Source organism: Magallana gigas, chromosome 6 (assembly GCF_963853765.1).
Source record: "Magallana gigas chromosome 6, xbMagGiga1.1, whole genome shotgun sequence".
In the NCBI taxonomy this organism is placed as follows: domain Eukaryota; kingdom Metazoa; phylum Mollusca; class Bivalvia; order Ostreida; family Ostreidae; genus Magallana; species Magallana gigas.
In genome coordinates this window covers 987,501-1,010,924 of record NC_088858.1, presented here as the reverse complement: position 1 = coordinate 1,010,924, position 23,424 = coordinate 987,501, and the positions used below count along the sequence as shown (strand labels likewise).

At 36.0% G+C, this 23,424-nt stretch overlaps 2 protein-coding genes across 12 annotated transcripts in view; one reads left to right on the top strand and one right to left on the bottom strand.

The window, feature by feature from the left end:
• Positions 1–503: 503 nt before the first annotated feature.
• Positions 504–5,991, bottom strand: LOC105340100 (AP-4 complex subunit sigma-1). Of its 3 annotated transcripts, XM_034469274.2 has the most exons (6): positions 5,852–5,985; positions 4,153–4,319; positions 2,934–3,020; positions 1,992–2,060; positions 1,370–1,381; positions 504–905 (listed from the first exon to the last, which is right to left on the bottom strand). In XM_034469274.2, exons 2-6 carry the CDS (start codon positions 4,279–4,281, stop codon positions 783–785), a joined length of 420 nt encoding a protein of 139 aa, XP_034325165.2. In that variant the 5' UTR covers positions 4,282–4,319; positions 5,852–5,985; the 3' UTR covers positions 504–782. The 3 variants fall into 3 exon arrangements, with proteins under 3 accessions (XP_034325165.2, XP_065945162.1, XP_065945161.1); XM_066089090.1 differs by lacking the exon at positions 2,934–3,020 and having other exon boundaries at positions 5,852–5,991; XM_066089089.1 differs by lacking the exon at positions 1,370–1,381.
• Positions 5,992–6,002: 11 nt separating this feature from the next.
• Positions 6,003–23,424, top strand: part of Striatin-3 (striatin-3) — a 19,957-nt gene continuing 2,535 nt past the window's right edge. Inside the window, exons 1-16 of one of the 9 annotated variants that reach the window (XM_066089084.1) lie at positions 6,003–6,272; positions 9,695–9,798; positions 10,425–10,504; positions 10,863–10,938; positions 11,166–11,345; positions 11,801–11,917; positions 12,060–12,126; positions 13,071–13,173; positions 15,830–15,922; positions 16,849–17,013; positions 17,574–17,722; positions 20,529–20,587; positions 20,957–21,073; positions 21,432–21,601; positions 21,909–22,076; positions 22,166–22,306. In XM_066089084.1, coding sequence (XP_065945156.1) covers positions 6,063–6,272; positions 9,695–9,798; positions 10,425–10,504; positions 10,863–10,938; positions 11,166–11,345; positions 11,801–11,917; positions 12,060–12,126; positions 13,071–13,173; positions 15,830–15,922; positions 16,849–17,013; positions 17,574–17,722; positions 20,529–20,587; positions 20,957–21,073; positions 21,432–21,601; positions 21,909–22,076; positions 22,166–22,306 — 1,999 coding nt within the window. In that variant the 5' untranslated portion in view covers positions 6,003–6,062. Of the gene's footprint in view, positions 6,273–9,694; positions 9,799–10,424; positions 10,505–10,658; positions 10,683–10,862; positions 10,939–11,165; positions 11,346–11,800; positions 11,918–12,059; positions 12,127–13,070; positions 13,210–15,829; positions 15,923–16,848; positions 17,014–17,573; positions 17,723–20,528; positions 20,588–20,956; positions 21,074–21,431; positions 21,602–21,908; positions 22,077–22,165; positions 22,307–23,424 lie in introns of those variants that run through there. The other 8 variants (XM_011434755.4, XM_066089086.1, XM_034469268.2 and 5 more) reach the window with 8 other exon arrangements.

Sequence of the window (23,424 nt, the reverse complement as noted above, 5' to 3'; positions counted from 1 at the left end):
GGTAATATGTTTGCAAAATGGAACAAGATATCTGTAAGCCAGTGCTCTCTAGTGATATTCCCGCTCTTATGTGAATATGAAAAATAAGCAAAGTTGACATTTAATAGGAAGTTGGCATTTGTTTGGTACAAAAAAATATCCGACAATGGCATGCCTTGCTGAGAAAAATGTAACAGAAATTTTTGTTAGGGACAGACAGAAGGACAGACACAAGGGTAAAACAGTATAAGTATACCCCCTTCTCCTTCGGAGCGGAGGTACGAAAATATGATTAAAACAAAATCTCTACCAATATAAAAACCTGTATGAACATAACATGGCTAAAGCCTTGTTTACTTAGCGTATAAAGAATTAATATTGATACCATCTGATTTTCAATGGTGACCCAGTACAATTGTTGCATGCAAACAGAATTGCAAATAGATTGAAAAAAAAAATCTAATGGAGTGAATCTGCAATCAGTTTTTCAATTTTAAACTAAACTACCAAAACATGAGCCTTGGTTAAATGTTGACTATCATTTATTGTACATTGTACATACATGTATCTAAAAAGTCTTCACAAGGTTCTGTAAACGTTAGAAGTAAATGTACATTGAGAATTGAAATAGTCAATTATTTCTTTAATCTGTTAACACCAGCATTATACAGGACACACTCTCTGTTCTCTTGATGGACAAAAGGTGCTCAATCTCCCGTGTAAATGGTACCGGGTGTTTGGTGCAGCAGTTTTATCGTTCATTGCTACCGTGCACAAGTGCTAAGGCAGGTGGAGTCACCCCTTCATTTAGCGGCGTCCATCAGCTGAAGTGGTACCAGAATTCTACTGCTACATGTCTCTGCGATTTGTCCGTCAATTATCATCTCATCAATAATCATGTAAACTCGGTCCATATTGAATATGATCTTCACAAAGTCAAGGAATTTAAGATTTGTAATGTTAATGATTGTACTGGGCACTACAGATTTTTATCCTGCAATTTTGTTACCAATGTTCACATGTAATCTTCAGAGTCTATACTGAATCTGTTCATTCTGTTCTCATAATATTGTCAATTTTTATAAAAAAAAATTCTCATATAAACCAGGTGGGTTCAATAGAGCATGTGCTCCTGAGCACTTGCCAAAATTTATGTTACTGGTATAGAGGAATTTTTTGACAATCGCTCATGAGCACCCGCTCTGCTAAACACGCCTTAGATTATGATCATCTTGAAATCTCATCCAGGGGAATTCAACAACAAACAATGCAACATATAGGCCATAATGATTGGAACAATCAAAATGAGGCATTCACTCAGTTACATTAACCTTACAAAATAATAAATGATCTGAAGCCCAATGACTTTAAGCTTTTGAAACAAGGATACATCCACCTCAGTCTGAAAAGAAAAAAACCCATTAATTTTACTCTAATGTTTTACTCTTTTTATCAACATGCTCTTCAAATTCATTTTAATGTCCCCATCCTAATAACCCCCCAGTATATGTTATATTGTACATGTATTACATGTACCGGGTATATACTAGTAACATATGTAAATGTTAAATTCATTTCTTTTACACATTTGTTGCCATCAAGAGAAGACAATAACATATTTTGTTATAAAAATTACTTAACATTGTTTAAAATTTAAAAGTTACATCAGATGACAGCGGATTAGAAAGATAGGATGAAATTAAATAAATAAATAAGGAATCATTCTTTGAATATTATGAGGTGATCAAATACGGTCGGGAGTGATCAAATCCAATAAAGACATTGATCACCCTTGACAGTAATTTTATCACCTCATAATCTTCAAAGACCGATTCCTTAATTATTACTTATATTTAATAAATAATTATCAGCAATTGAACGATTTAATATTGAAATAGTCATTGGCGAAATGTATTGAACTACCGGTATACGATACAACTTGATTCGAGTGTATCATTGACAAAGACACTGGAAAACATAAATATGAAGTGTTACACTTTTTAAAAACTTACCACTTTTCCTAGGTATGTCTTCAAAGTCTCCACCAAATTTTGGAACAGTTCAAACATGGCCAGCTCATTCTGTAAAAGAAAAGGTTAAATTATGGTGGATTTGGAAAAAAGATATTTTTTTGGAAGTACTTTTGTGAATTTACTTTGTTGGACCAAAACAATAAAACCAACTGTCATAAAACAGAGCATGTGTTGGTATATAGTGGACTGGTTTATATCTGAGCATTGCACAGATCAATCAAAAACATCAGTGGTTGAAGAATCTTAAAAATGCTGCTCCATGACACACACAAAGAGTACATGTTTGGGGGGGGGGGGTGGCTTTCTTCTCAGTTTATCTTAATACAAAAAGGTTTTTGGTGTACAAACTCTCAAATATTAGTTACATACTCCGGGAGGTTAGATACATACTCCATGAGGTTAGTTATATACTCTATGAGGTAGGTTACATACTTTGTGAGGTAAGTTATACAATGTGATGTTAGTAACATACTCTGTGAGGTAAGGTTACTCTATGAGGTAAGTTTTAAAATACTCTGTAATGTTACCTGTGGTAGTTATATATTCTATGAGATTAGTCACATACTATAAGATGTTAGCTACATAACTCTGAGGTAAGTTATATACACTATCAGGTTAGTTACATACTCTATGGGGTAAGTTACAAACTCTATGAGGTATGTTACATACTCTATTAGGTATGTTACATACTCTATGAGGTAAGTTACATATCTCTATGAGGTAAGTGACATACTCTATTAGGTAAGTTACATACTCTATGAGGTAAGTGACATACTCTTTTAGGTAAGTTACATATTTCTATGAGGTAAGTTACATACTCTGTGATGTTTGATATACATACTCTACGACAAATGTTACACATTTTTTGTGCTTAGTTACATGCACTATGAGGATGGTTACATACTTTCTGAGATTAGTTACCTCTTCATGGGAGACTCCTACAATGAACCACACATTCACATACAGTTTGTAGACCAGCGTCATGTCTTCATAATTAACAAAACCCTCCTGTAGAGTAAACGCAGTGTATTTATATTATTAGAGTCCAGATCAAAAATTCAATTATTATATGCTGGATGAAAACCAAATTTCATATGGTTTTGGGGAGTGGATGTTTCTCCATAAGATAGATATGGACCGGACACAAATTTTGCACTCTTCCTTCCAATGACCTTGAATTTGCAAGAATGACCTTGGGTCAAAATCATGACACACCTTCAGGTCATAAGCAACTTTTGTGTGAAGTAATAACTTCAAATGTTTCTCCGTAAGAAAAATATGGACCGGACACAAATTTTGCACTTTTCCTCCCAGTGACTTGAACTTGCACAAATGACCTTGAGTCAAAATCATGAAACAGTGTTACACCCTCAGGTCATGAGCTATCTCTGTGTGAAATAAGATCTTCTAACGTACCTCCATAAGAAAGATATGGACCAGACATGATTGCTGACAGACAGACAAGGTGATTCCTATACAATACTAATCAGACCCAACCTAACAAAAAGTGAATCAACCCTAGGTTTACTCCAGGTTTACTAGAGTGGATCCAGAGTAAACCCAAAGTGGATACAGAGTAAACCCAGTCAGAAGTATACCCCTGAAAGCAGATGCTAACTATGTATTCGGAATATACAAGGGGCAGGAATTACAGGCAGTAGGATGGTAAGATAAAAGACAGGTCTGCTTCACAATTCAGTGCATACATTTGACCTCAAAAGCAATTTCCAAGTAAACTCCAAGTAAACCCAAAGTAAACCCCAAGTGGACCCAAATTTTCAAAAAGCAAACCCAGAGTAAACCCCAAAGTAAACCTGGGGTTTAGTTGGGGTTTACCCTGGTGTTAGGTTTGGTCTGATTGGCACTGTATATCCCTAAAATTTATTTGCCAGAGGCATAATTACTGGAACATAACATTTCTTTCATGGAACTTTGCTACAGTCTTTGCAATATAGATGTTGGATTGATAAAATCAATTATCATTGGCCAGAAATGAAACTGTGATACAAAAATTGATGCCCAGGAATATTAATGAAACTGAAGTATCAGCTGACAGATTTCTATGACAGATTTATATCTGCATGTTGTGCAGTTTGCTCCTTCCACCTGAGCCGGTACGGACCCTCAAACAGTGGCTTACCTCCTTCCCGTCCCGGAGACAGAGTTTGATGACCGCAGTCTGTGTGGATATTTGCTCCTTCTGATGCGTGAAGAATCGACCAATTCTGGGCTTCCCTTGCTTACCAGCGACCATTAGGAAGTGAATCATCTTGTTCAGACAGAATTTGATTGCTGAAACATACCTCACTGTCAAAATAAATATTTTTTATAATAAAATATACATGTATTACTCATATTTTTTTTATAAACGAGAAAAAAAATAATTCAGTTGGTACAAATGAGATACGCAATTTAGGATACTAAAAAGGAATGGTAAATGGTTAAGGTAAAAATGAATGTAATTCAGAGAGAGTATGCTTTTCACACTGTTATTATAAGTCTGTCCCAGGTTAGTGTTTCCATAACTTTCTGGCGAATTTTAATGAGAATACACATACCTGTCAAAGAAGTACAACTGAAATCAACAAAGCGTGAAAAATCTCAGATTTCTTCATTGACACCTCATGTATTTTTAACAGGAGAAATTAACATGAACAAAAACAAATTTTTTATGGAGATCTTTTTTCCATCCAGAAATACTAGGTTGTCTAAGCACAACTCAATTTTTCAACGTTATCCTCCAGGTAATTCCATGTCATTTGCAACGCAAAATTCCCTTATACTTCATATTTTTGGTTGTATATTGATATCTGAAGCAGTAGAGGGTACATTTCAAAACAAAATCTGAGCATTTTTCATTCTAGTTGTAGCATAATCATCATTTTTAAAAATCTTTTCTTTTTTCTATATTCACTTTTCTTATTTAGTAGATTAGCTTGTTTTTATTTTTTTCTTTCAATTAATTAATTCTTGAACCAGACTGCGAACAGGTCATGGGGAGCTTTTAATTAGGTTAGGAGGAGGCATAAGACAATAGAAGTGTTTTATATTGAATTAATAGATTCAATAGCATGATCTTAGCTTTGCTCAGGGGGAACATTAAGAGGATCAAGAGAAGTCATACACTATATAAGCAGGCTCATTTTCTGATGAGTAGTAATTAGAAGTAGTAATTCGGAAAAGAAGTTTTTTAACTGAGAATTTAACATGGAATTGTATTCAATTGGGGTTCATCTTTTGTGCCTTATATTTCATTCATTCATTTTTGGATTTACACTTTGTGACATTTGGGTTAAAATTTTAATAAACATTTTACAATTATTTTTTGCTTTATTACAAAGAGGAATTATGATAAGAGCAACCAAAAAATTAACTCCAAAATGCTACACAGTAGATGAAAGTAGTTTGGGCACAAAGGTATATATCTTATATTCAAAGTATTACACAAAAAGTGGTGAAAGCAGAAACCAGGGACAGGATATAGGCTAGACCATTTCAATCACTTTCATCTGTACTTTTGAGTTTGAAATAGGGTATTAGGCTAATTGAAGAGCATCGCGGAGACACATTCGATGCCAGCAAATTTCAATCTTTGGTACATATTTTTTTGCTATGCCAAATTTAAGCTTTGAAACTACCAACTTTTTGTGAGTTTTCTCATCAAAAACTCACTTTAAAAGTACAGATTTAAGTAATCTGGTAATTTCTAAATTACATAGCATATGTATTTTTATAAGAATTTATATGAATGTTTCACTTCTAGGATTATGATGTACAGTATTTCTTGCCACAGTATGTAATAAATACTGTATGAACAAGTTTGCGATCCTATCACTTACATGACAGCTTCGAATACACAGTTTGTGTTGTTGTTCTATCCGCTGGACCGAAACAGTGCGAAAAGGGTGGCTCTCGCTGTTCGGGACACTGCGCTCTTTCCCCTCCAAAGCGATAAACAGTCAAAAAGAGGTCCGAAAACAAAATATGACGTCAGTTCGCAGCGCCATCTATGCTAAAAAATAATACTGTAATGGCTTCCAAACTAAGAAAATGAATGACGGTGAGGGCCCTGGATCTCAGCACGCGGGACAGCTAGGCCCAGTGTCAGGGGCAATGGGGATGATGACTAAACAGCAGGCGGATGATGTGGGCCAGCGTCCGCAGTATTCGATGCCTGGAATATTGCATTTTCTACAAACGGAATGGGCTCGTTTTGAGATGGAAAGATCACAATGGGAAGTTGAGCGTGCAGAACTTCAAGTAAATAATCTAGCTTTTATATTTCATTATCTATACAGACAGTTGCATATTTTTCTTCTTGGTGAGTTATGTACTTGTCAAGAGCGGAAAGCGTAGATAAACAATGCACTATAGTTGTGCGTCCGCCATTTTTAATTTCAATATGGCGGTTTCATTTTTGACATTTTTTCAACAAATGATGTAAATTGGGTCATTGTGGAGTTTTGAGCGTATGTGCAATATCATATCAAATTCTGTTAAAAACTTGTCATGTCACATCGAGAGCGCTGTCACCAGGAAATGACAAACGCAGTGAGGCCTACCGAATGACTCACCTGACTATCAGCTTCAGTACCTAGAGCGAATAGTGTGAACACATGTGAAGTTATCAGCCTTATCTATCCCTATCTACCTGATTCAAAAGAGTTAAAAGGCGTGCTGATAAAAATGGAACTGAAAAGTTTTTAGAAGAAAGAAAATTGTATGGAATTAGTACTTAGAAATTAGATATTTTGACCTATTTGTTTAATGAAAGATGATTAGTCAGAAATTGAGTGGGTTGTTTGAACCAAATGGACACAAATGTTCCTCTTTAAAGATTGGGATTTATGTTTATATAACAGAGTAAGCAGCCAGATAGCTGCTTGAATATAGAAGATAATATCTAACAATGTTTGTCTACCTCTAACACACTTTGAACTTCGAACATATGAATGCTAGCTGTGTTATTGAGGGATAAAGTATATCTTCAGAACTTGTTTTACTTCTGAGCTCTTAAATATTTGGAGGAAATCAGTCAGATCATTCTAGTGATTCTGTTGTGTACATACTTTATGTTGTTTTTTTTTTTGTTTTTTTTTATTACAATAAATAATAAGTTTGAACAACATGGCATTTCATTGTAAAGATCTACTTGACTATTTAATAATCTTTTAAAATGGTTTGCATCATTCATCTTTTCTCTATATTATTATTAGAATTATATTTCTAACCCCCTAGAATCAAAATGCCAAATATGTACTTAAAAAAGTATTTTAATAGAATAGGAGGAATGTCCACAAGTAGGCTCAAACCCAAGACCCTTGAGTTAAAAAACCAACGCTGTACCGACTGAACTAAAGGGTTATATAGGCATTGTCTCAATTTTGTTAAAAAATTCTTTTTTCAATTTTAATGTTACAATTCTTCAGTAAGGCATTTTTAATAGGCAACCAAAATGTGAGTGTCATTTGTTGAGTTATATGCAAGTTACATAGCTTGCAACTCTTTGCTATGTAAGCAAAGCTTTTGTTTAAATTTTAAATGTTGAAGTGAAAATTCCAGTTTTAGACCTAAAATAATGTGTTGTATTTTAAGAAATGTTTTTTTCATGCTTAAAATGAATAAGATCGACAAATCAATTTGAAATAGATTTTTTACTGGTACCGTATTTTCCCGACGATAAGTCGGTATTTTTTTCTCTCTGAAGCAGAGCACTCGACTTATCGTCTTGATCGACTTGTCTTAGGCTTGAGGTCAGAAAATTGTGAAAAGAAATATTAAAAATCTTGGTTTTAATCATCTTGAGCTGGCTATACTGTTATTGAAAACTACGTTGTTGAATTCAATGTTCATCTTTAATTATTATCATTTTCACTAATCTGTTAACACTAGAATACATATTAATAACAGTTATTGAACAATGGTGTTTTTTTTAAATCAATTAAAAGTTTTACCGTTCCGTTTTTATAAACACATTGTCACATGATTCCATATATCACTATAGTGGGAAGATAATATTGCGCAGTAAAATTGAAACCAAACTTGGATGGAAAAAAATATTGCAGTAGGTCCGGGAATGTTTTAAAGTTTTATTATTTTATTAGTAAAGAGTTGTTAGTTGAAAGTATAAATAAGAAATATTTTGTGGTCAAAATCAATCTTAAAATACGTAATCGGCAATTATCAACTCTATTGTTTATACGGTAGACTGATCCCGGTTGTGTTAATAATCTTGCTAAGGCTGACATCTATACGGCAATTTCACTCACTGTGTACATAAAGAGTGCCGTTATAAAAAGTGATTATAGTTCACTAATTAATTATTGTCCAATTCTTTGATTATTGTTAAATAAATAAATTAGGAAACGTATGCATGTCGTATATCGTCATTATCAAGTCGTACAAATGATCGATGTATTCTAACAGTGTCTCTTTAAAATAATAGTGTGTAACTGTATTACTGGATACAAAGTAAACAAGTTTCATCAAATCATAGTAATTGCTAAGCTTTCTGCACTTGAGATCCCCCTTTGAAGTCCGACACGAGACAGGTGCATGCCTCTGACACCGGAAATTGTTAAACAAACATTGACCACGCGCCGATTCAACAGGTGGCTGGTTACGTAATGGCGAATACACTGGCGATGGTCAGAGTGGGTGATTATTTTAATGCATGGGAATAAAATATTTCTGTCAAAGTAAGTTTAATTTTGCATAACACGCGATATCGGGAATTGTTTATGATGCGAGCGACTTTGTAGATGTTGTCGGTATTTGAAAATATGATGCATAAGTATAAAGAGTAATTGTTTAAATGTTAATCTTTAATAATAATTGGTAGCAATATCGGGGACATCGTGGCATCATACACTGATAATGTTACTGCAGTTTTATACACCATTTTGAAGCGATAAGTTCGACGTGTCGTCTGAATCGACGTATCGTAGGATTTTGTTAAAATTTTGGCTAAAAATGAGCAATTCGACGAGTCGTCTGCATCGACGAGTCGTCGGGAAAATACGGTATATTAAACCTACGTAAACAGGGCCTTGTATTTTGCTTATAACTCTGTGGCCGACTCCCAAATTTGATTTGATCATTAAACATGAATTTATGAGGCACTGTAAATAATAAAAAACAGGAAAATAGAATTTGACCCAAATTGCGACCATGCCCCTTTTACCCATTAGCTAGTGCTAGTAGGAGCGGGGTTGACTCGTCCTACTAACTATACACACACTGTCATTGTATGATTCCTGCCTGTGATCAATTGATTGATAGTCCCAAGGATTGGTGATCAGGAAATTTGTGGAGGTCCTTTAGTTTTTGATATCATTCCACCAAGACAAAATGTCAGGCAGTTCTCAAGAACTCTGTTGTAAGCCATATGTTGAACCCTTATAAATACAGGTTTATATTGATTAATGGGGTACAGTAGAGATGCATTTGTTGTGCAGTTCCTGTACTGCATTTTTATCCTGCAATCATAATTTTATTAATCAATATCAATTTTTAAAAATAAAACGAAAGAGCAACATCAATTTCATATCCAATCATACTTCTGAATTCTCAAATTGATATAAATTTCACAGGTTGATGGCCTTTAATTTTTTACATTCAGAGACTGTCATTTTGAATAGGGATTGAAATGGTTGTACATAGGTTCAAATACTTATTTTCAGGCAAGAATAGCTTTTCTACAAGGAGAGAGGAAAGGTCAGGAAAACTTAAAACAGGACCTTGTCAGAAGAATCAAGATGTTGGAGTTTGCTCTGAAACAGGAGAGGTTAGTTACCATACTGGCAGAGATTTTAGTTTGATTCTATTTCTGCATATAGATCAATGCCATCATCTTTCAACCACTTAACAGAGTTTGAATACACATCAGTTTAATCAGAAGACAATTACATGTAATACCAAACATACACACTCAGAAAAACCATTTACACCTTCTGGAATTTGATGACTTTTTGATTGTTGGAAGTCAGTACTCCCATTCTAAATTTGTGCTGTGATTAAGATAAATACACCCAAATTAACAGAGAAAATTGTTTATGGTATTGAATCTTATTACCGTAATCAGGATGTAAATTTATAAAAAGCTTTTTATTTTATTTGAATATTTCTATATTATTTTGTTAATGTTCTACATTCCACCCTCACAATAATTTTTCAGCCTTTAACTTCTCATTAGATACTAATATATTTTTTTTGCAATCGTTTTGTATAAGATGTAAGGGCTTGTGAAGTGTGGTTTATTTTCTCTTTGAAAACAAGACACCTGACTTCCCATTGTCAGTGAAAGCCCAGTTATTGTTTCCTCAGATTAATATCAGTAGAGAAAAGAGCCTGCTCTATGTTAAAGTTTTGTGGACCAAAGTCATTTAGTATCTTAAATTTCCTTTTAAACAGAGCGAAATATCACAAACTGAAATATGGTACAGAATTAAATCAAGAAGATCTCAAACCCCCGTCATTGGAGAAGAAAGAAGGTAAGTCATCAGCCATGCTTTTGATTGGTTGCTACCTCAAAGAATTCAGGAAGTTGAGCAATTGTATCACTATGTGAATGTCCTTGAAGCACTTGATGTTTTGTAAGAAAGGCAGTTTTTCTTGTAAACAAACCTTTGTGTGATTTTAGTGGATCTCTGTGATATTTCTTTGACCTATGTGATATATTTCTTTATCTGTGTGATATATTTGTTTATCTGTGGGATATTTTTGTAAATCTGTGTGATGTTTCTGTAACCTTATATGTGATATATTTGTTAATCTATGTGATATTTCTTTAAATCTGTATGATATTTCTGTGGACCTGTTATATATTTCTGTAATCCATGGGTTTTGTAGAGGATGCTGTGGATGGGGAAGTGATGCCGTCCGCTGGCAACGTGTCTTGGCGCCAAGGCAGACACCTGCTTAGACAGTGAGTGCTCTATTTTCAATCAATAACACCTGTATTACTGTAGAAACACCTATAGTCAAGACTGTGTTATATCATTACACCCAATATTACAAGTATTAAGTACAATATGTATACAAGTATGTAAAAACATCTTATAGTCATGACTAAGTGGCTGTTAAAAACTCACAACTTTTATTGGATATGTTGAATCAGGTTCCACCTCGTTTAGAATCCTTATTATTTTGTAGATACCTTCAAGAGATTGGATATACAGATACAATTATTGATGTGAGGTCAGCCAGAGTTCGCTCCCTTTTGGGGCTGCAGGCCCACGCGGCTGAGAGTGAGGCAGAGGGAGCCCAGCCCGCCATTGTTCAGATGAATGGGGAGGTGCCCAGTAAGCGGGCCGGGGACCAGGGGAAGGCCAGGTAACATATTGGTGTCCTGGGGGGTGGGGTTGGGCCATCACAGGGTGATATCTAGGTCATGGTGTTAAAATTCATCCCTGTAGCCATGTTGTGGGAGGTTATGTGAAATGTAGAAATGTTTTATGAACAACTACTTCATAAAAAAATTCTGCTTCAAAATGGGTCTCTTTAGTATCTTTTTCTAAACTATTCTGATATTTCTTTTCAATAAACCTCTCAAATCTCTATTAATTAGCTCTATGTTTTCTGAATATACAAAATACTTCCTTTGAATATTGATATTTAAGCTGATTTTCAAGATATTCTTATATACATGTAAATATACTTCTGCATATATGTTATGTATAAAGTATAATGTGAATAACTTTTGATGCTGTTTTCATGAATAACACTCTTTTTCTACTGTCCTCATCCACTGATTATCTCTGTCATGCATGGCTGCCTTTCTGTGTCAGGGGGAAGAAGATGCCGGCTTCTTTGGTTGACTCTGCCCTGCTGGACAGTGAGGCCTCAGTTCTCGCTACACTTGACTTCCTCGGTCAAGATGGCATGGAAGATGAGGACAATCTCAGGTACCTCCTTATACTAGCATGAACGTGTCACAATGGCTGATGTAGCTAATGAAATTGAGGCTGCTTCTCTGCTTCTGTACTTGACAATCATGTACCGGGTAATTTCAACTATGATTTTGACACATCTGTTTGTTTATTTCAGTGATGAAGATGATGGTTTAGCTGGGGAAGAGGAAAGTGAAGTCAAACATGTGAAGAAAAGACCAAAGGTACCCCCCCCCCCCCCCCACACACACACACACACATGAAGCACAGAGGATATTGTAAATTTCCAGAATGCTAACAATGGAGACATAAACCTTCAAGTCTTCATACACGAATGACCTAACTTCTTGTCGTGGCGGTTCTTTTGGTTCTTGTGTGTTAAGGAAAAGGATATATTTCCCCAGAAGGAAACGGGTGACCTTCCTCATTAGATGTACAATAAAACAGGATTAACATTTATTCAGTCATAATGAGATTCAACAGTAAAAACTATAAAACATTATAAATCAGCAGTATAATGAATATGTATATTATTTTGCATGTAGTAACAGAGTTTGTAGGTGTACATGTACAGTATATTATAGAGTAAATATTAAATTCTCCATTATCAAAGACTTTCTGTACAACAGTGTAGGAATTTTGTAAATTAGCAATTAGAATTAAAGGACAGCAGCTCCATGCTCTAATATATTGGTCTGTCCCACACAAACACAATCAGCACGGCCTCCAGCTGCCAGTGTAGAAGTGTAGGAGGGCCTGGTCAGTTGTGACTAGAATATTAGTTTGTGAGCCTTAGATATATGGCCACTGATACTGATCAAGTAGTGATGAATTGTTTTCTTTACATACTCTACAGAATAAGTTTTGTTGTTGTAAATAACCTACTTTATTCTTGATGCTTAATGACTTGTTTATTTCAACTTTTAACTGTAACAAGTTGATTGTTTAGACATTAAGCTCTCAGTGATTGTTTGTTTATTTAATATAATATAGCTGTTATGGATTTTGGATGGACTCTTAATTTGGATATTATAAAGCTGATAAGTAATGATTGTACATTTGGATACAATATAACTGTGATGGGGTGATTGTGAATTTAGATTTTTTTACATAACTGTTTTGTGGTGATTGTTAATTTGGATAAAGCTGTTGAATTGATATTGATTAGATGCAGAATGTTGACAACATTGCCATGATGGAGGATGACACGGAGACAGAGGAAGCACTGGCGGAGTTTGACTTCCTGGTGGAGGAGGCGGAGAACGGTGCCGGTGAGGCCCAGAGTCACGGAGACGGACCGGAGTGGGGTAACGTCTTCCCTGTCTGTCTGTGTGTCACCACTGTAACCCTTCTCTCTTCCTTTAGTGACCCCCTGGGGGAGGACCCTCCCCCCTCAGGGGTTCCGTGTTATATTCTGTAGTATTCTGTTGAGTGATGTTCATTGTGTTCTATAGACATCCCCCTCTTTTCTTCATTGTTTTCTTAGTCAAAGTAATCAATTCACATTTGTTTTGAGAAAAATTCCTGATTTAAAAATCTTTTGATTTCCTATAATTGCCCATTGGACATGAATTGTGACATTTGTGACAATTGTGCGAATCGCTTGAGTTTGGAAGGACAGATCTGAACAGATTACTTTGTTGTTTGTTTTTGTGACAAGTCACTATTTTGTTTGTTTGTATTCACCTTACTGATCAATGGCCTACTCCTGTCATAAAAAGGGTGGATTAAGGGGATATGTGGGGATTAAAGCAGGTACTGTTTGTTATGCGTAGGAATAAGCACAAACACCATCACTAGCGATAGTACAGACACTTGTCAATAGAGATAGTACAGACACTGTAAATGGAGATAGTACAGACATTGTCACTAGTGATACTACAGACACTTGTCAATAGCAATAGTACAATCACTGTCACTAGCGATAGTACAATCACTTGTCACTAAAGATAGTACAGACACGGTAACTAGAGATAGTACAGACCTGTCGCTAACAGTATTACAGACATCGTCACTAGGGATAGTACAGACACTGTAACTAGATAGTACAGACACTGTAACTAGAGATAGTACAGACATTATCACTAGAGATATTACAGACACTGTAACTAGCGATAGTACAGACACTGTAACTAGAGATAGTACAGACATGGTAACTAGCGATAGTACAGACACTGTAACTAGAGATAGTACAGACATTATCACTAGAGATATTACAGACACTGTAACTAGCGATAGTACAGACACTGTAAATAGAGATAGTACAGACCTGTTGCTAGCAATAGTATAGACATCGTACAGACACTGTAACTAGAGATAGTACAGACACTGTCACTAAAGATAATACAGACACTTGGCACTAGAAATAGTACAGACACAGTAACTAGAGATAGTACAATCACTTGTCACTAGAGATAGTACAGACCTGTCGCTAGCAATAGTACATACATCGTCACTAGCAATAGTACAGACACTTTCACTAAAGATATTACAGACACTGTAACTAGTACAGATAGTACAGATACCGTAACTAGCAATAGTACAGACACTGTAACTAGAGAAAGTAGAATCACTTGTCATTGGAGATAATTCAAACACTGTAACTAGCAATAGTACAGACACTGTAACTAGCAATAGTACATACACTGTAACTAAAGATAGTAGAGGCACGGTAACTAGAGATAGTACAAACACTGTAACGAGATATTACAGACACTATTACTGGGGATAATACAGATACCGTTACTAGCAATAGTACATACACTGTAACTAGAGATAGTACAGACACTTGTCACTAGAGATAGTACATACACTGTCACTAGCAATAGTACATACACTGTAACTAGCGATAGTATAGACACTGTAAAGATGTTACAAACACTATTACTAGGGATAGTACAGATACCGTAACTAGCAATAGTACATACACTGTAACTAGAGATAGTACAGACACTTGTCACTAGAGATAGTACATACACTGTCACTAGCAATAGTACATACACTTTTACTAGAGATAGTACAGACACTGTAACTAGAGATAGTACAGACACTGTAACTAGAGATAGTACAGACACTGTAAGATAGTACAGACACTGTAACTAGCGATAGTACAGATACTGTAACTAAAGATGTTACAAACACTATTACTAGGGATAGTACAGATACCGTAACTAGCAATAGTACAGACACTTTTACTAGGGATAGTACAGACACTGTAACTAGTGATAGTACAGACACTGTAACTAAAGATGTTACAGACACTATTACTAGGGATAGTACAGATACCGTAACTAGCAATAGTACAGACACTTTTACTAGGGATAGTACAGACACTATTACTAGGGATAGTACAGACACTGTAACTAAAGATGTTACAGACACTATTACTAGGGATAGTACAGACACTATAACTAGAGATAGTACAGACACTGTAACTAGAGATAGTACAGACACCATCACAAGCAATAGTACAGACACTGTAAGATAGTACAGACACTGTAACTAGCGATAGTACATATTACAGACATTGTCACTAGCAATAGTACAGATACTGTAACAAGCGATAGTACAGACACTGTAACTAGCGATAGTACAGACATTGTAATAGAGATAGTACAAACACTAAGTAAGTTATTACTGCACACATCCCTTTCACAGTAAACTCCAGTTACATTAGTAAGTTAAGCAGATTGTAGAGCATGGTGAGGACCTAGGACAGACCTCTGAATGAATATGCCACATATTCCTCATGTATATAAACATGGGAGATACATTCATCTGTTTGTGTAGTCTGGTGTCTGTCGAATCATAGTTAGCATGTCACCACTATAGCTATCCACATCACATAGAGTCGCGTACAATTCCAAACTCAAGTGATGCGGAACTGTGTCTTCTTCTCCTCACTGATTGGCTGTATGCTTTACACAGTGCAAAATGAGAAAGAGGAGTGGGATGTGGACCAACGCCTGATAGATAGACTAAAAGACCAGTATAAAAAGGAGAGAAAGGGAATGAAGTCAAGTAAGTCCTCGCTTATCCACACTCGCACACACCCCTAGCCAAGCTCTCTAAAGCCTTAACAGCCCCGCTGCCAGCATACGCTAGCCTCAGATACCTGTCTACCTATGTTAGGAAAAACTTAAACAGAATTAATTATCAAAATTAATGAGAAGTAAGAAGCTTTCGTATTTTGTTTTTTCTCATTCTGCAATCGGATTTTTGGAAAACTAATGATAATTGTCATTTCTATTGCGTTAGGCAAAAATGCTAGTGACAAGAAATTGGAATATAAAGAGGAATTGAGACGAATGTGAATGGAGATGCATGCTAGTGATATAAGTTAGATGTTGTGTGCTGCATTTTCATTTCACTATAGATTTTAATCATAGGAAATCTTATAGCATAGAATTTTGTTGTACTGTTCCTGCATGAATGGAATATTACTTCAATCCCAATAAAATTGATATCAGCCCTGCATGCATCATTGTTTCCATGGAAACACTGACCCCCACAACCCGTCCCCCTCTGGGGTGACAGCCCTATGTTGTACTCCACCGTCTTCCTCATCTCAGATTTTATTCGGTTTTTACTCCAGATAGATGAACATTTGTATATTCATGAAAATCCTTTTTTCTTTGTATTTCAACATTCAATGTGGGTTGTTCCAGATTTAAATTTTTTAAGGGGTTGGGACATGTTAAAATTTTTTTATTTTTTTTTTTGCAGGATATATCAATATTTTAATCTTATGACAATAAATTGTAAATGTGTAACTCATACCACTTTAAATCCTGGAACAACCCTTTTCATTTGTCATAAATCAAGTTTTGTGTACCTTATAAATCTAATGAATGATAAATCTGTAAATTAATTGCACATTCAAAGTTTTGGATGATGCAGTAGTAAATGTAAGGGGAGATAATAAATGGAGTTCTGTGTGAATGCAGGACCAAAGCGATCAGCCTTGCAGCAAATGCTGGCCAATTTAGGATCGGACGATGATGTCTTCTCCTCGCAGTCTTCTTCCTATCAGGGTGGGGCTGCATCCAGCCCTCAGAGGGCCGCTAACTCCTCTGGCTCTGGATTGAGTGGGAGCGACAGCGATGAGTCGGGTAGGCATGACAGGAGAGGTGAAGGGTCCCGACAACCCCCTCCCCCCATCTCCAGAAAAAAAATCCACACCATATTATAACTTAACAACCCCCAGATCCCAGAAACCCCCACCCAAACAGTATTACTAAAACCTTCCAGAAATCCCCAACCTCCACATAACTGTTACTAACACTCACAGATTAGTTCATATTCTGCGTTAAGTAAAGTTACAGTTATGCATTGAAAACTAAAATATTGCATCTTTTTTTTTTGCTTTGGGTGTTGTGTATAAATCTTCAATTACTGGTAAATGAAAAATGCTTTTGTCTTATGCTTTAATTTATGTCCAACAATTTTTTTTATATTACTCTAACATTAATTGTTTAGTTTTTAAAAGCATCTTAATGTATATTCATTGATAAGTTTATATATTATAGTAACCATAAAATAATACATAAGGTTTTGGACCACGCACCACATATTCATATATATGTGTTCAACCTTAAGCAGATATTAAAGCCGTAAATAAAACCATGTAGCCTGTGTTATTAAGGAATAATAGAGATTTTTAATTCAAAAGGTCTACAGGGAGGAAGTTCTATCGCATTTCCATCGGATTCTCGTAAACAAATCATCGGAACAGATCCAGACGATGAAAGTTTCGGAGAAGAACTCGGGGAGTTAGCGGACCTGACTGTCAATAACGAGGCCGATCAGAATAATTATGATGTGAGTATACAGAATAATTATACAGAATAATTATGATGTGAGTATAGAGAAATGAACATTCTCTGATACATTAGTAGTTTGTAGGGAAATTCCTGTATCAGTGATAGTCAGAGGATTAAGAATTTAAAAAAAATGATAATACCATATTTTCCCGACGACTCGTCGATGCGGACGACTCGTTGAATTGCCCATTTTTAGCCAAAATTTTAACAAAATTCTACGATACGTCGATCTCAGACCATACGTCGATCTTATCACTTCAAAATGGCCTATAAAACTGCAGTAACATTATCAGTGTATGATGCCACGATGTCACTGATATTGCTACCAATTATTATTAATGATTAACATTTAAACAATTACGCTTTATACTTATGCATCAAATTTTCAAATATCGGCAACTTCTACAAAGTCGCTTGCATTTTAAACTTACTTTGTCAGAAATATTTTATTCCCAAGCATTAAAATAAGTATCCACTCTGACTATCGCCAGTGTATTCGCCATTACGTAACCAGCCACCTGTTGACTCGGCGTGTGGTCAATGTTTGTTTAACAATTTCCGGTGTCATAGGCATGCACCTGTCTCGTGTCGGACTTCAAAGGGGGATATCAAGTGCAGAAAGCTTAGCAATTACTATGATTTGATGAAACTTGTTTACTTTGTATCCAGTAATGCAGTTACACGCTATTGTTTTACATAGACACTGTTAGAAATAAATTGATCATTTGTACGACTTGATAATGACAATATACGACATACATACGTTTCCTTAAAAAATTATCTAACAATAATCAAAGAATTGGACAATAATTAATCAATGAACTATAATCACTCTTATAACGGTACTCTTTATATACACCGGGAGTGAAATTGCCGTAAAGATCTCAGCCTTAGGGCAAGATTATTAACACAACCGGTGTCAGCCTATTGTATAAACAGTAGTATTGATAATTGCCGATTACGTATTTTAAGATTGAATTTGACCATTAAATATTTCTGATTTATACTTTCCACTAACATCTCTTTACAAATAAAATAATTAAATTTAAAAAAACATCCCCCGGACCTACTGCAATATTTTCTTCCATTCAAACTTGGTTTCAATTTTACTGCGCAATGTTATCTTCCTACTAGTGATACATAGAAACGATGTGTTTATAAAAACGGAACGGTAAAACTTTTAATTGATTAAAGACAATGTAACATTTTTTAATAACTGTTGTTATTATTATGTATTTAAGTGTTGACAGATGAGTGAAAATGATAATTATTAAAGATGAACAGTGAATTCAACAACGTAATTTTCAATCACACAGCCAACTCAAGATGATTAAAACCAAGATTTTTAATGCTATTTTTAAAAAATTTCTGACTACGAGCCTACGACAAGTCGAACAAGACGATAAGTCGGGTGCTCTGCTTCAGAGGAAAAAAATACCGACTAATCGTCGGAAAAATACGGTACTAGACAGGCTTCAGGAATTTAAACTTGTAATAAGTTGATGGATCAAAGTATTGTAGTTTCATAAGTAGTCATGGGCATTAATTCTTGTGGATTTAGTGAAAATCACAGCTTCAATGATATATTAATTTTGTTAATAATGATCCCATCAATATAAGTACTATGTGTTCTTGGGAATTGCACTTTGATGAGCACTAAATTTTGTTGATGAACCGAACAATGAAATCCACGAAAATTGGTATTCATTGAATATTGATGCAACCAGAGTAGTTAGGATGTAGGACAGTCATGTTTTCCCTGAGTCAGCAGGCACTGCTTCTGTATTACATGTACATGTGTGGTCTCTGTTCTTTAGCTGTTCGGGGTAAGTGTTAACAGCATGTTGCTCTTGTAATGTCCGTTTCTCTCTCTCTGTCCTACAAAGCATGGGTTCTGTGCAGTAACCAGTCTCTACCATCAGGAAGTGCTGGTCACATGATCACCTGTCCGAGCAGTAACTGGTCTGTGAAGAACTGGTCACATGATCACCTCTATGAGCAGTAACTGGTCTGTGAAGAATTGGTCACATGATCGCTGGATGGACTGGTTTATCAAACTCTGAATGAGCTTCACTTTGTCAAAGTCTAAAAATAAACATGTAAAATACCAGGCCAATATACAATATATAATATGAATACTGAAAGCTACAAAATAGCTGTGTGATCAGATGATAAATTGTGACCTACATGTCTGCATAAGAGATATAATGTGTGTGTTGACACTCCTTGAAGTTTGAACCTTATTTTGGCAAATGTCCAACTATGAAAATAAAATAGGTCTTTATTGTTTTAAAGCTATTAAAAGTTATGTATGTTAAAATTTTGCTTTGAATATGTGCTGGAGACATTTCAATGGAGGATATTTATTTGCTCTTGACTTTTAAATCTATTGGAATTAACAGATTTTCCACCTTTTATGAATGCTACTAATCTAGAGGTCCTCCATTGGTTTTTGGCCTGATATGGGGAGGATAGACTGTCTTTTGCTGTGGTTTCAAGAATCCTTTTTAGCATGAACCACTTTTCAGCAGTAAACTTCATTGTCCTGTAATCTTTTTATCTCTTTGTGATATTCAACATACATGTAGATTCTGTTTGATACAGATTGATATCCCAAGCTACAAACTTGCTGTACACTGAATATATTTTCTTTCTGAATTCTTCAATATGTATTTATTAACTACAATTATATATATACCTGGTACGTATCTGTATGAGGAGAGAGGGGTGGTCGTGTAATGTGTGATGCTGTAGTTTGGTGTTTACGCTGTCCGTGAACTGACCGAGTCTTCTCTGTGTTACAGATCTCCTCCCCCAAAGAAGCTTACAGGAAAACCTGGAACGCCAAGTACACACTACGCAGGTATGTCTCCCCCCCCCCCCCCCCAGCTCTCTTACTCCTGGTGGTGGGCCACATTTTATCTAAGCATTGCTTACTATTGGTGAAGAATTGATTGTAATGACCGGTTCTGACAAGTCAAAACAATGTGTTGTTCAGTTGGTACAATGAGTTTAAAGTATATAAGAAAACTTTGGGTACATTGTATGTATTAATGTAAAGTGGATAACTGTTTATACTTTGCTGAAAACTCTTTGAAAATTCAATGTACAAAACCTATTTGAAAGTAAGAGTTACATGTTAGCTGGGTTGGACTGTTCCTCTGAAAACTCCCCCTTTCATTGACCACTGTCTCCATTCTGACAGTAAGTTACCGTTATTGATGTGTTTCAGTCACTTTGATGGAGTGCGGTCGCTAGCCTTCCACCCCGTGGACCCGGTCCTGATCACCGCCTCAGAGGACCACACCCTCAAACTCTGGAACTTACAGAAAACAGTCCCTGCCAAAAAGTAAGTCTACAAGAAGAAGTCAGGAGTTGTGTGTGAGCCTATGGTCTGTCAGTGTCCAAGTGGGACAGTAGAACTGTTTAATTACTGGGGATCCGTAGAACTCTTGATGGCTAAATTTTTTGTGGTTTTTGTTGGTAACCCTTGTTCATGAATTTAGATTTTGTTTTTACCTGAAAGAAAACCCACTTATTTTAAGATCTATAGGATATAGACAGGAAAGTGTTCAAATTGAATTTCAGAGCAAACACATTTGAGATCTTTCTTTACTAGATATTAGTTCATAAGAAGAAAACTGATATTTGAATATTGATGATTTTATGTTTGTGACCTCACTCAGGTAATGCTGTTTGTGTTTCAGAGCCACTTCATTAGATGTAGAACCAGTATACACGTTTCGTGCACACATAGGTCCGGTGCTCTGTCTAGCCGTCAACTCCACGGGCGAGCAATGCTTCAGTGGAGGACAGGACTCAACAATCCGATGCTGGAATATACCCAGCTCCAACATAGACCCCTATGATTCTTTTGGTAGGTACAAGTCACGACATAGACCCTTTTGATGCATTTATAGTATCAGTTTTAATATAGACCTCTATTTATCTTTTGGTACATGTTCATCAACTCTTGATTCTTTTGTTTAGTTTCTAGGAAAAAGTATTGCAGATCTTTCAAATTCTTTTGGTCAGTGCCAAGCAACAAAAATCACCTCATTTCATCTTCCTATTCATAGAAATTAGGATCTGTACTTTACATGTATACTTTCCAAGCATATGTTTGCAAGTCTTAATGTGTTGAATAACTATAAATGACCATTGAATTACGTTGTATTTTGCAGATCAAAATGTTTTAAACTGTACCCTAGAAGGCCACACGAATGCAGTATGGGGTTTGTCTGTACACAGTTCAAAGATGCAGCTACTGTCGTGTTCGGCTGACGGGACTGTCCGACTCTGGAGTCCCGGACAGAAACCCCCGCTCCTCCAGAGCTACACAGCTGAGGAGGGTAGGTGTCCGACCCTGCCCCAATACTTTCATTATCATGTGTTATATCACCACAGTGATGTTTCAAATTGTCCCTCCTTTATCTTGCAGATGACGGTGCGCCCACATCAGTGGATTTCGTAAGATGTGATCCTAGCCAAATGGTTGCTTCCTACTCTTCATCCAATACATACATCTATGATATAGAAACAGGGAAGCAGGTTCTCTGTATCAACACTAAATCAGCCTCAGGTAAATACACAAGGTTAATCAGCTCAGGTAAATACACAAGGTAAATCACAAGGTAAATCAGCCTCAGGTAAATACACAAGGTAAATCAGCCTCAGGTAAATACACAAGGGTAAATCAGTGTCAGGTAAATACACAAGGTAAATCAGCCTCAGGTAAATACACAAGGTAAATCAGCCTCAGGTAAATACACAAGGTAAATCAGCTCAGGTAAATACACAAGGGTAAATCAGCCTCAGGTAAATACACAAGGTAAATCAGTGTCAGGTAAATACACAAGGTAAATCAGCCTCAGGTAAATACACAAGGTAAATCAGCCTCAGGGAAATACACAAGGGTAAATCAGCTCAGGTAAATACACAAGGTAAATCAGCCTCAGGTAAATACACAAGGTAAATCAGCCTCAGGTAAATACACAAGGTAAATCAGCTCAGGTAAATACACAAGGGTAAATCAGCTCAGGTAAATACACAAGGGTAAATCAGCCTCAGGTAAATACACAAGGTAAATCAGCCTCAGGTAAATACACAAGGTAAATCAGCCTCAGGTAAATACACAAGGTAAATCAGCTCAGGTAAATACACAAGGGTAAATCAGCTCAGGTAAATACACAAGGGTAAATCAGCCTCAGGTAAATACACAAGGGTAAATCAGCTCAGGTAAATACACAAGGGTAAATCAGCCTCAGGTAAATACACAAGGTAAATCAGCCTCAGGTAAATACACAAGGTAAATCAGCCTCAGGTAAATACACAAGGTAAATCAGCCTCAGGTAAATACACAAGGTAAATCAGCCTCAGGTAAATACACAAGGTAAATCAGCTCAGGTAAATACACAAGGGTAAATCAGCTCAGGTAAATACACAAGGGTAAATCAGCCTCAGGTAAATACACAAGGTAAATCAGCCTCAGGTAAATACACAAGGTAAATCAGCCTCAGGTAAATACACAAGGTAAATCAGCCTCAGGTAAATACACAAGGTAAATCAGCCTCAGGTAAATACACAAGGTAAATCAGCCTCAGGTAAATACACAAGGTAAATCAGCCTCAGGTAAATAATGTGCCCTATCCAATCCTTCAATAGGTAGGAATAAAACATTTAATTTCTGTGTTGATGCAA

Excerpts from the sequence above, each read along its gene's own strand:
- LOC105340100 (XM_034469274.2), bottom strand. The coding sequence starts at position 4,281 with ATGATTCACTTCCTAATGGTCGCTGGTAAGCAAGGGAAGCCCAGAATT. Across the intron at positions 3,021-4,152 it reads GTCTCCGGGACGGGAAGGAG|GAGGGTTTTGTTAATTATGA; the intron begins GTAAGCCACTGT and ends TTTACTCTACAG. Across the intron at positions 2,061-2,933 it reads TAGGAGTCTCCCATGAAGAG|AATGAGCTGGCCATGTTTGA; the intron begins GTAACTAATCTC and ends TTTCTTTTACAG.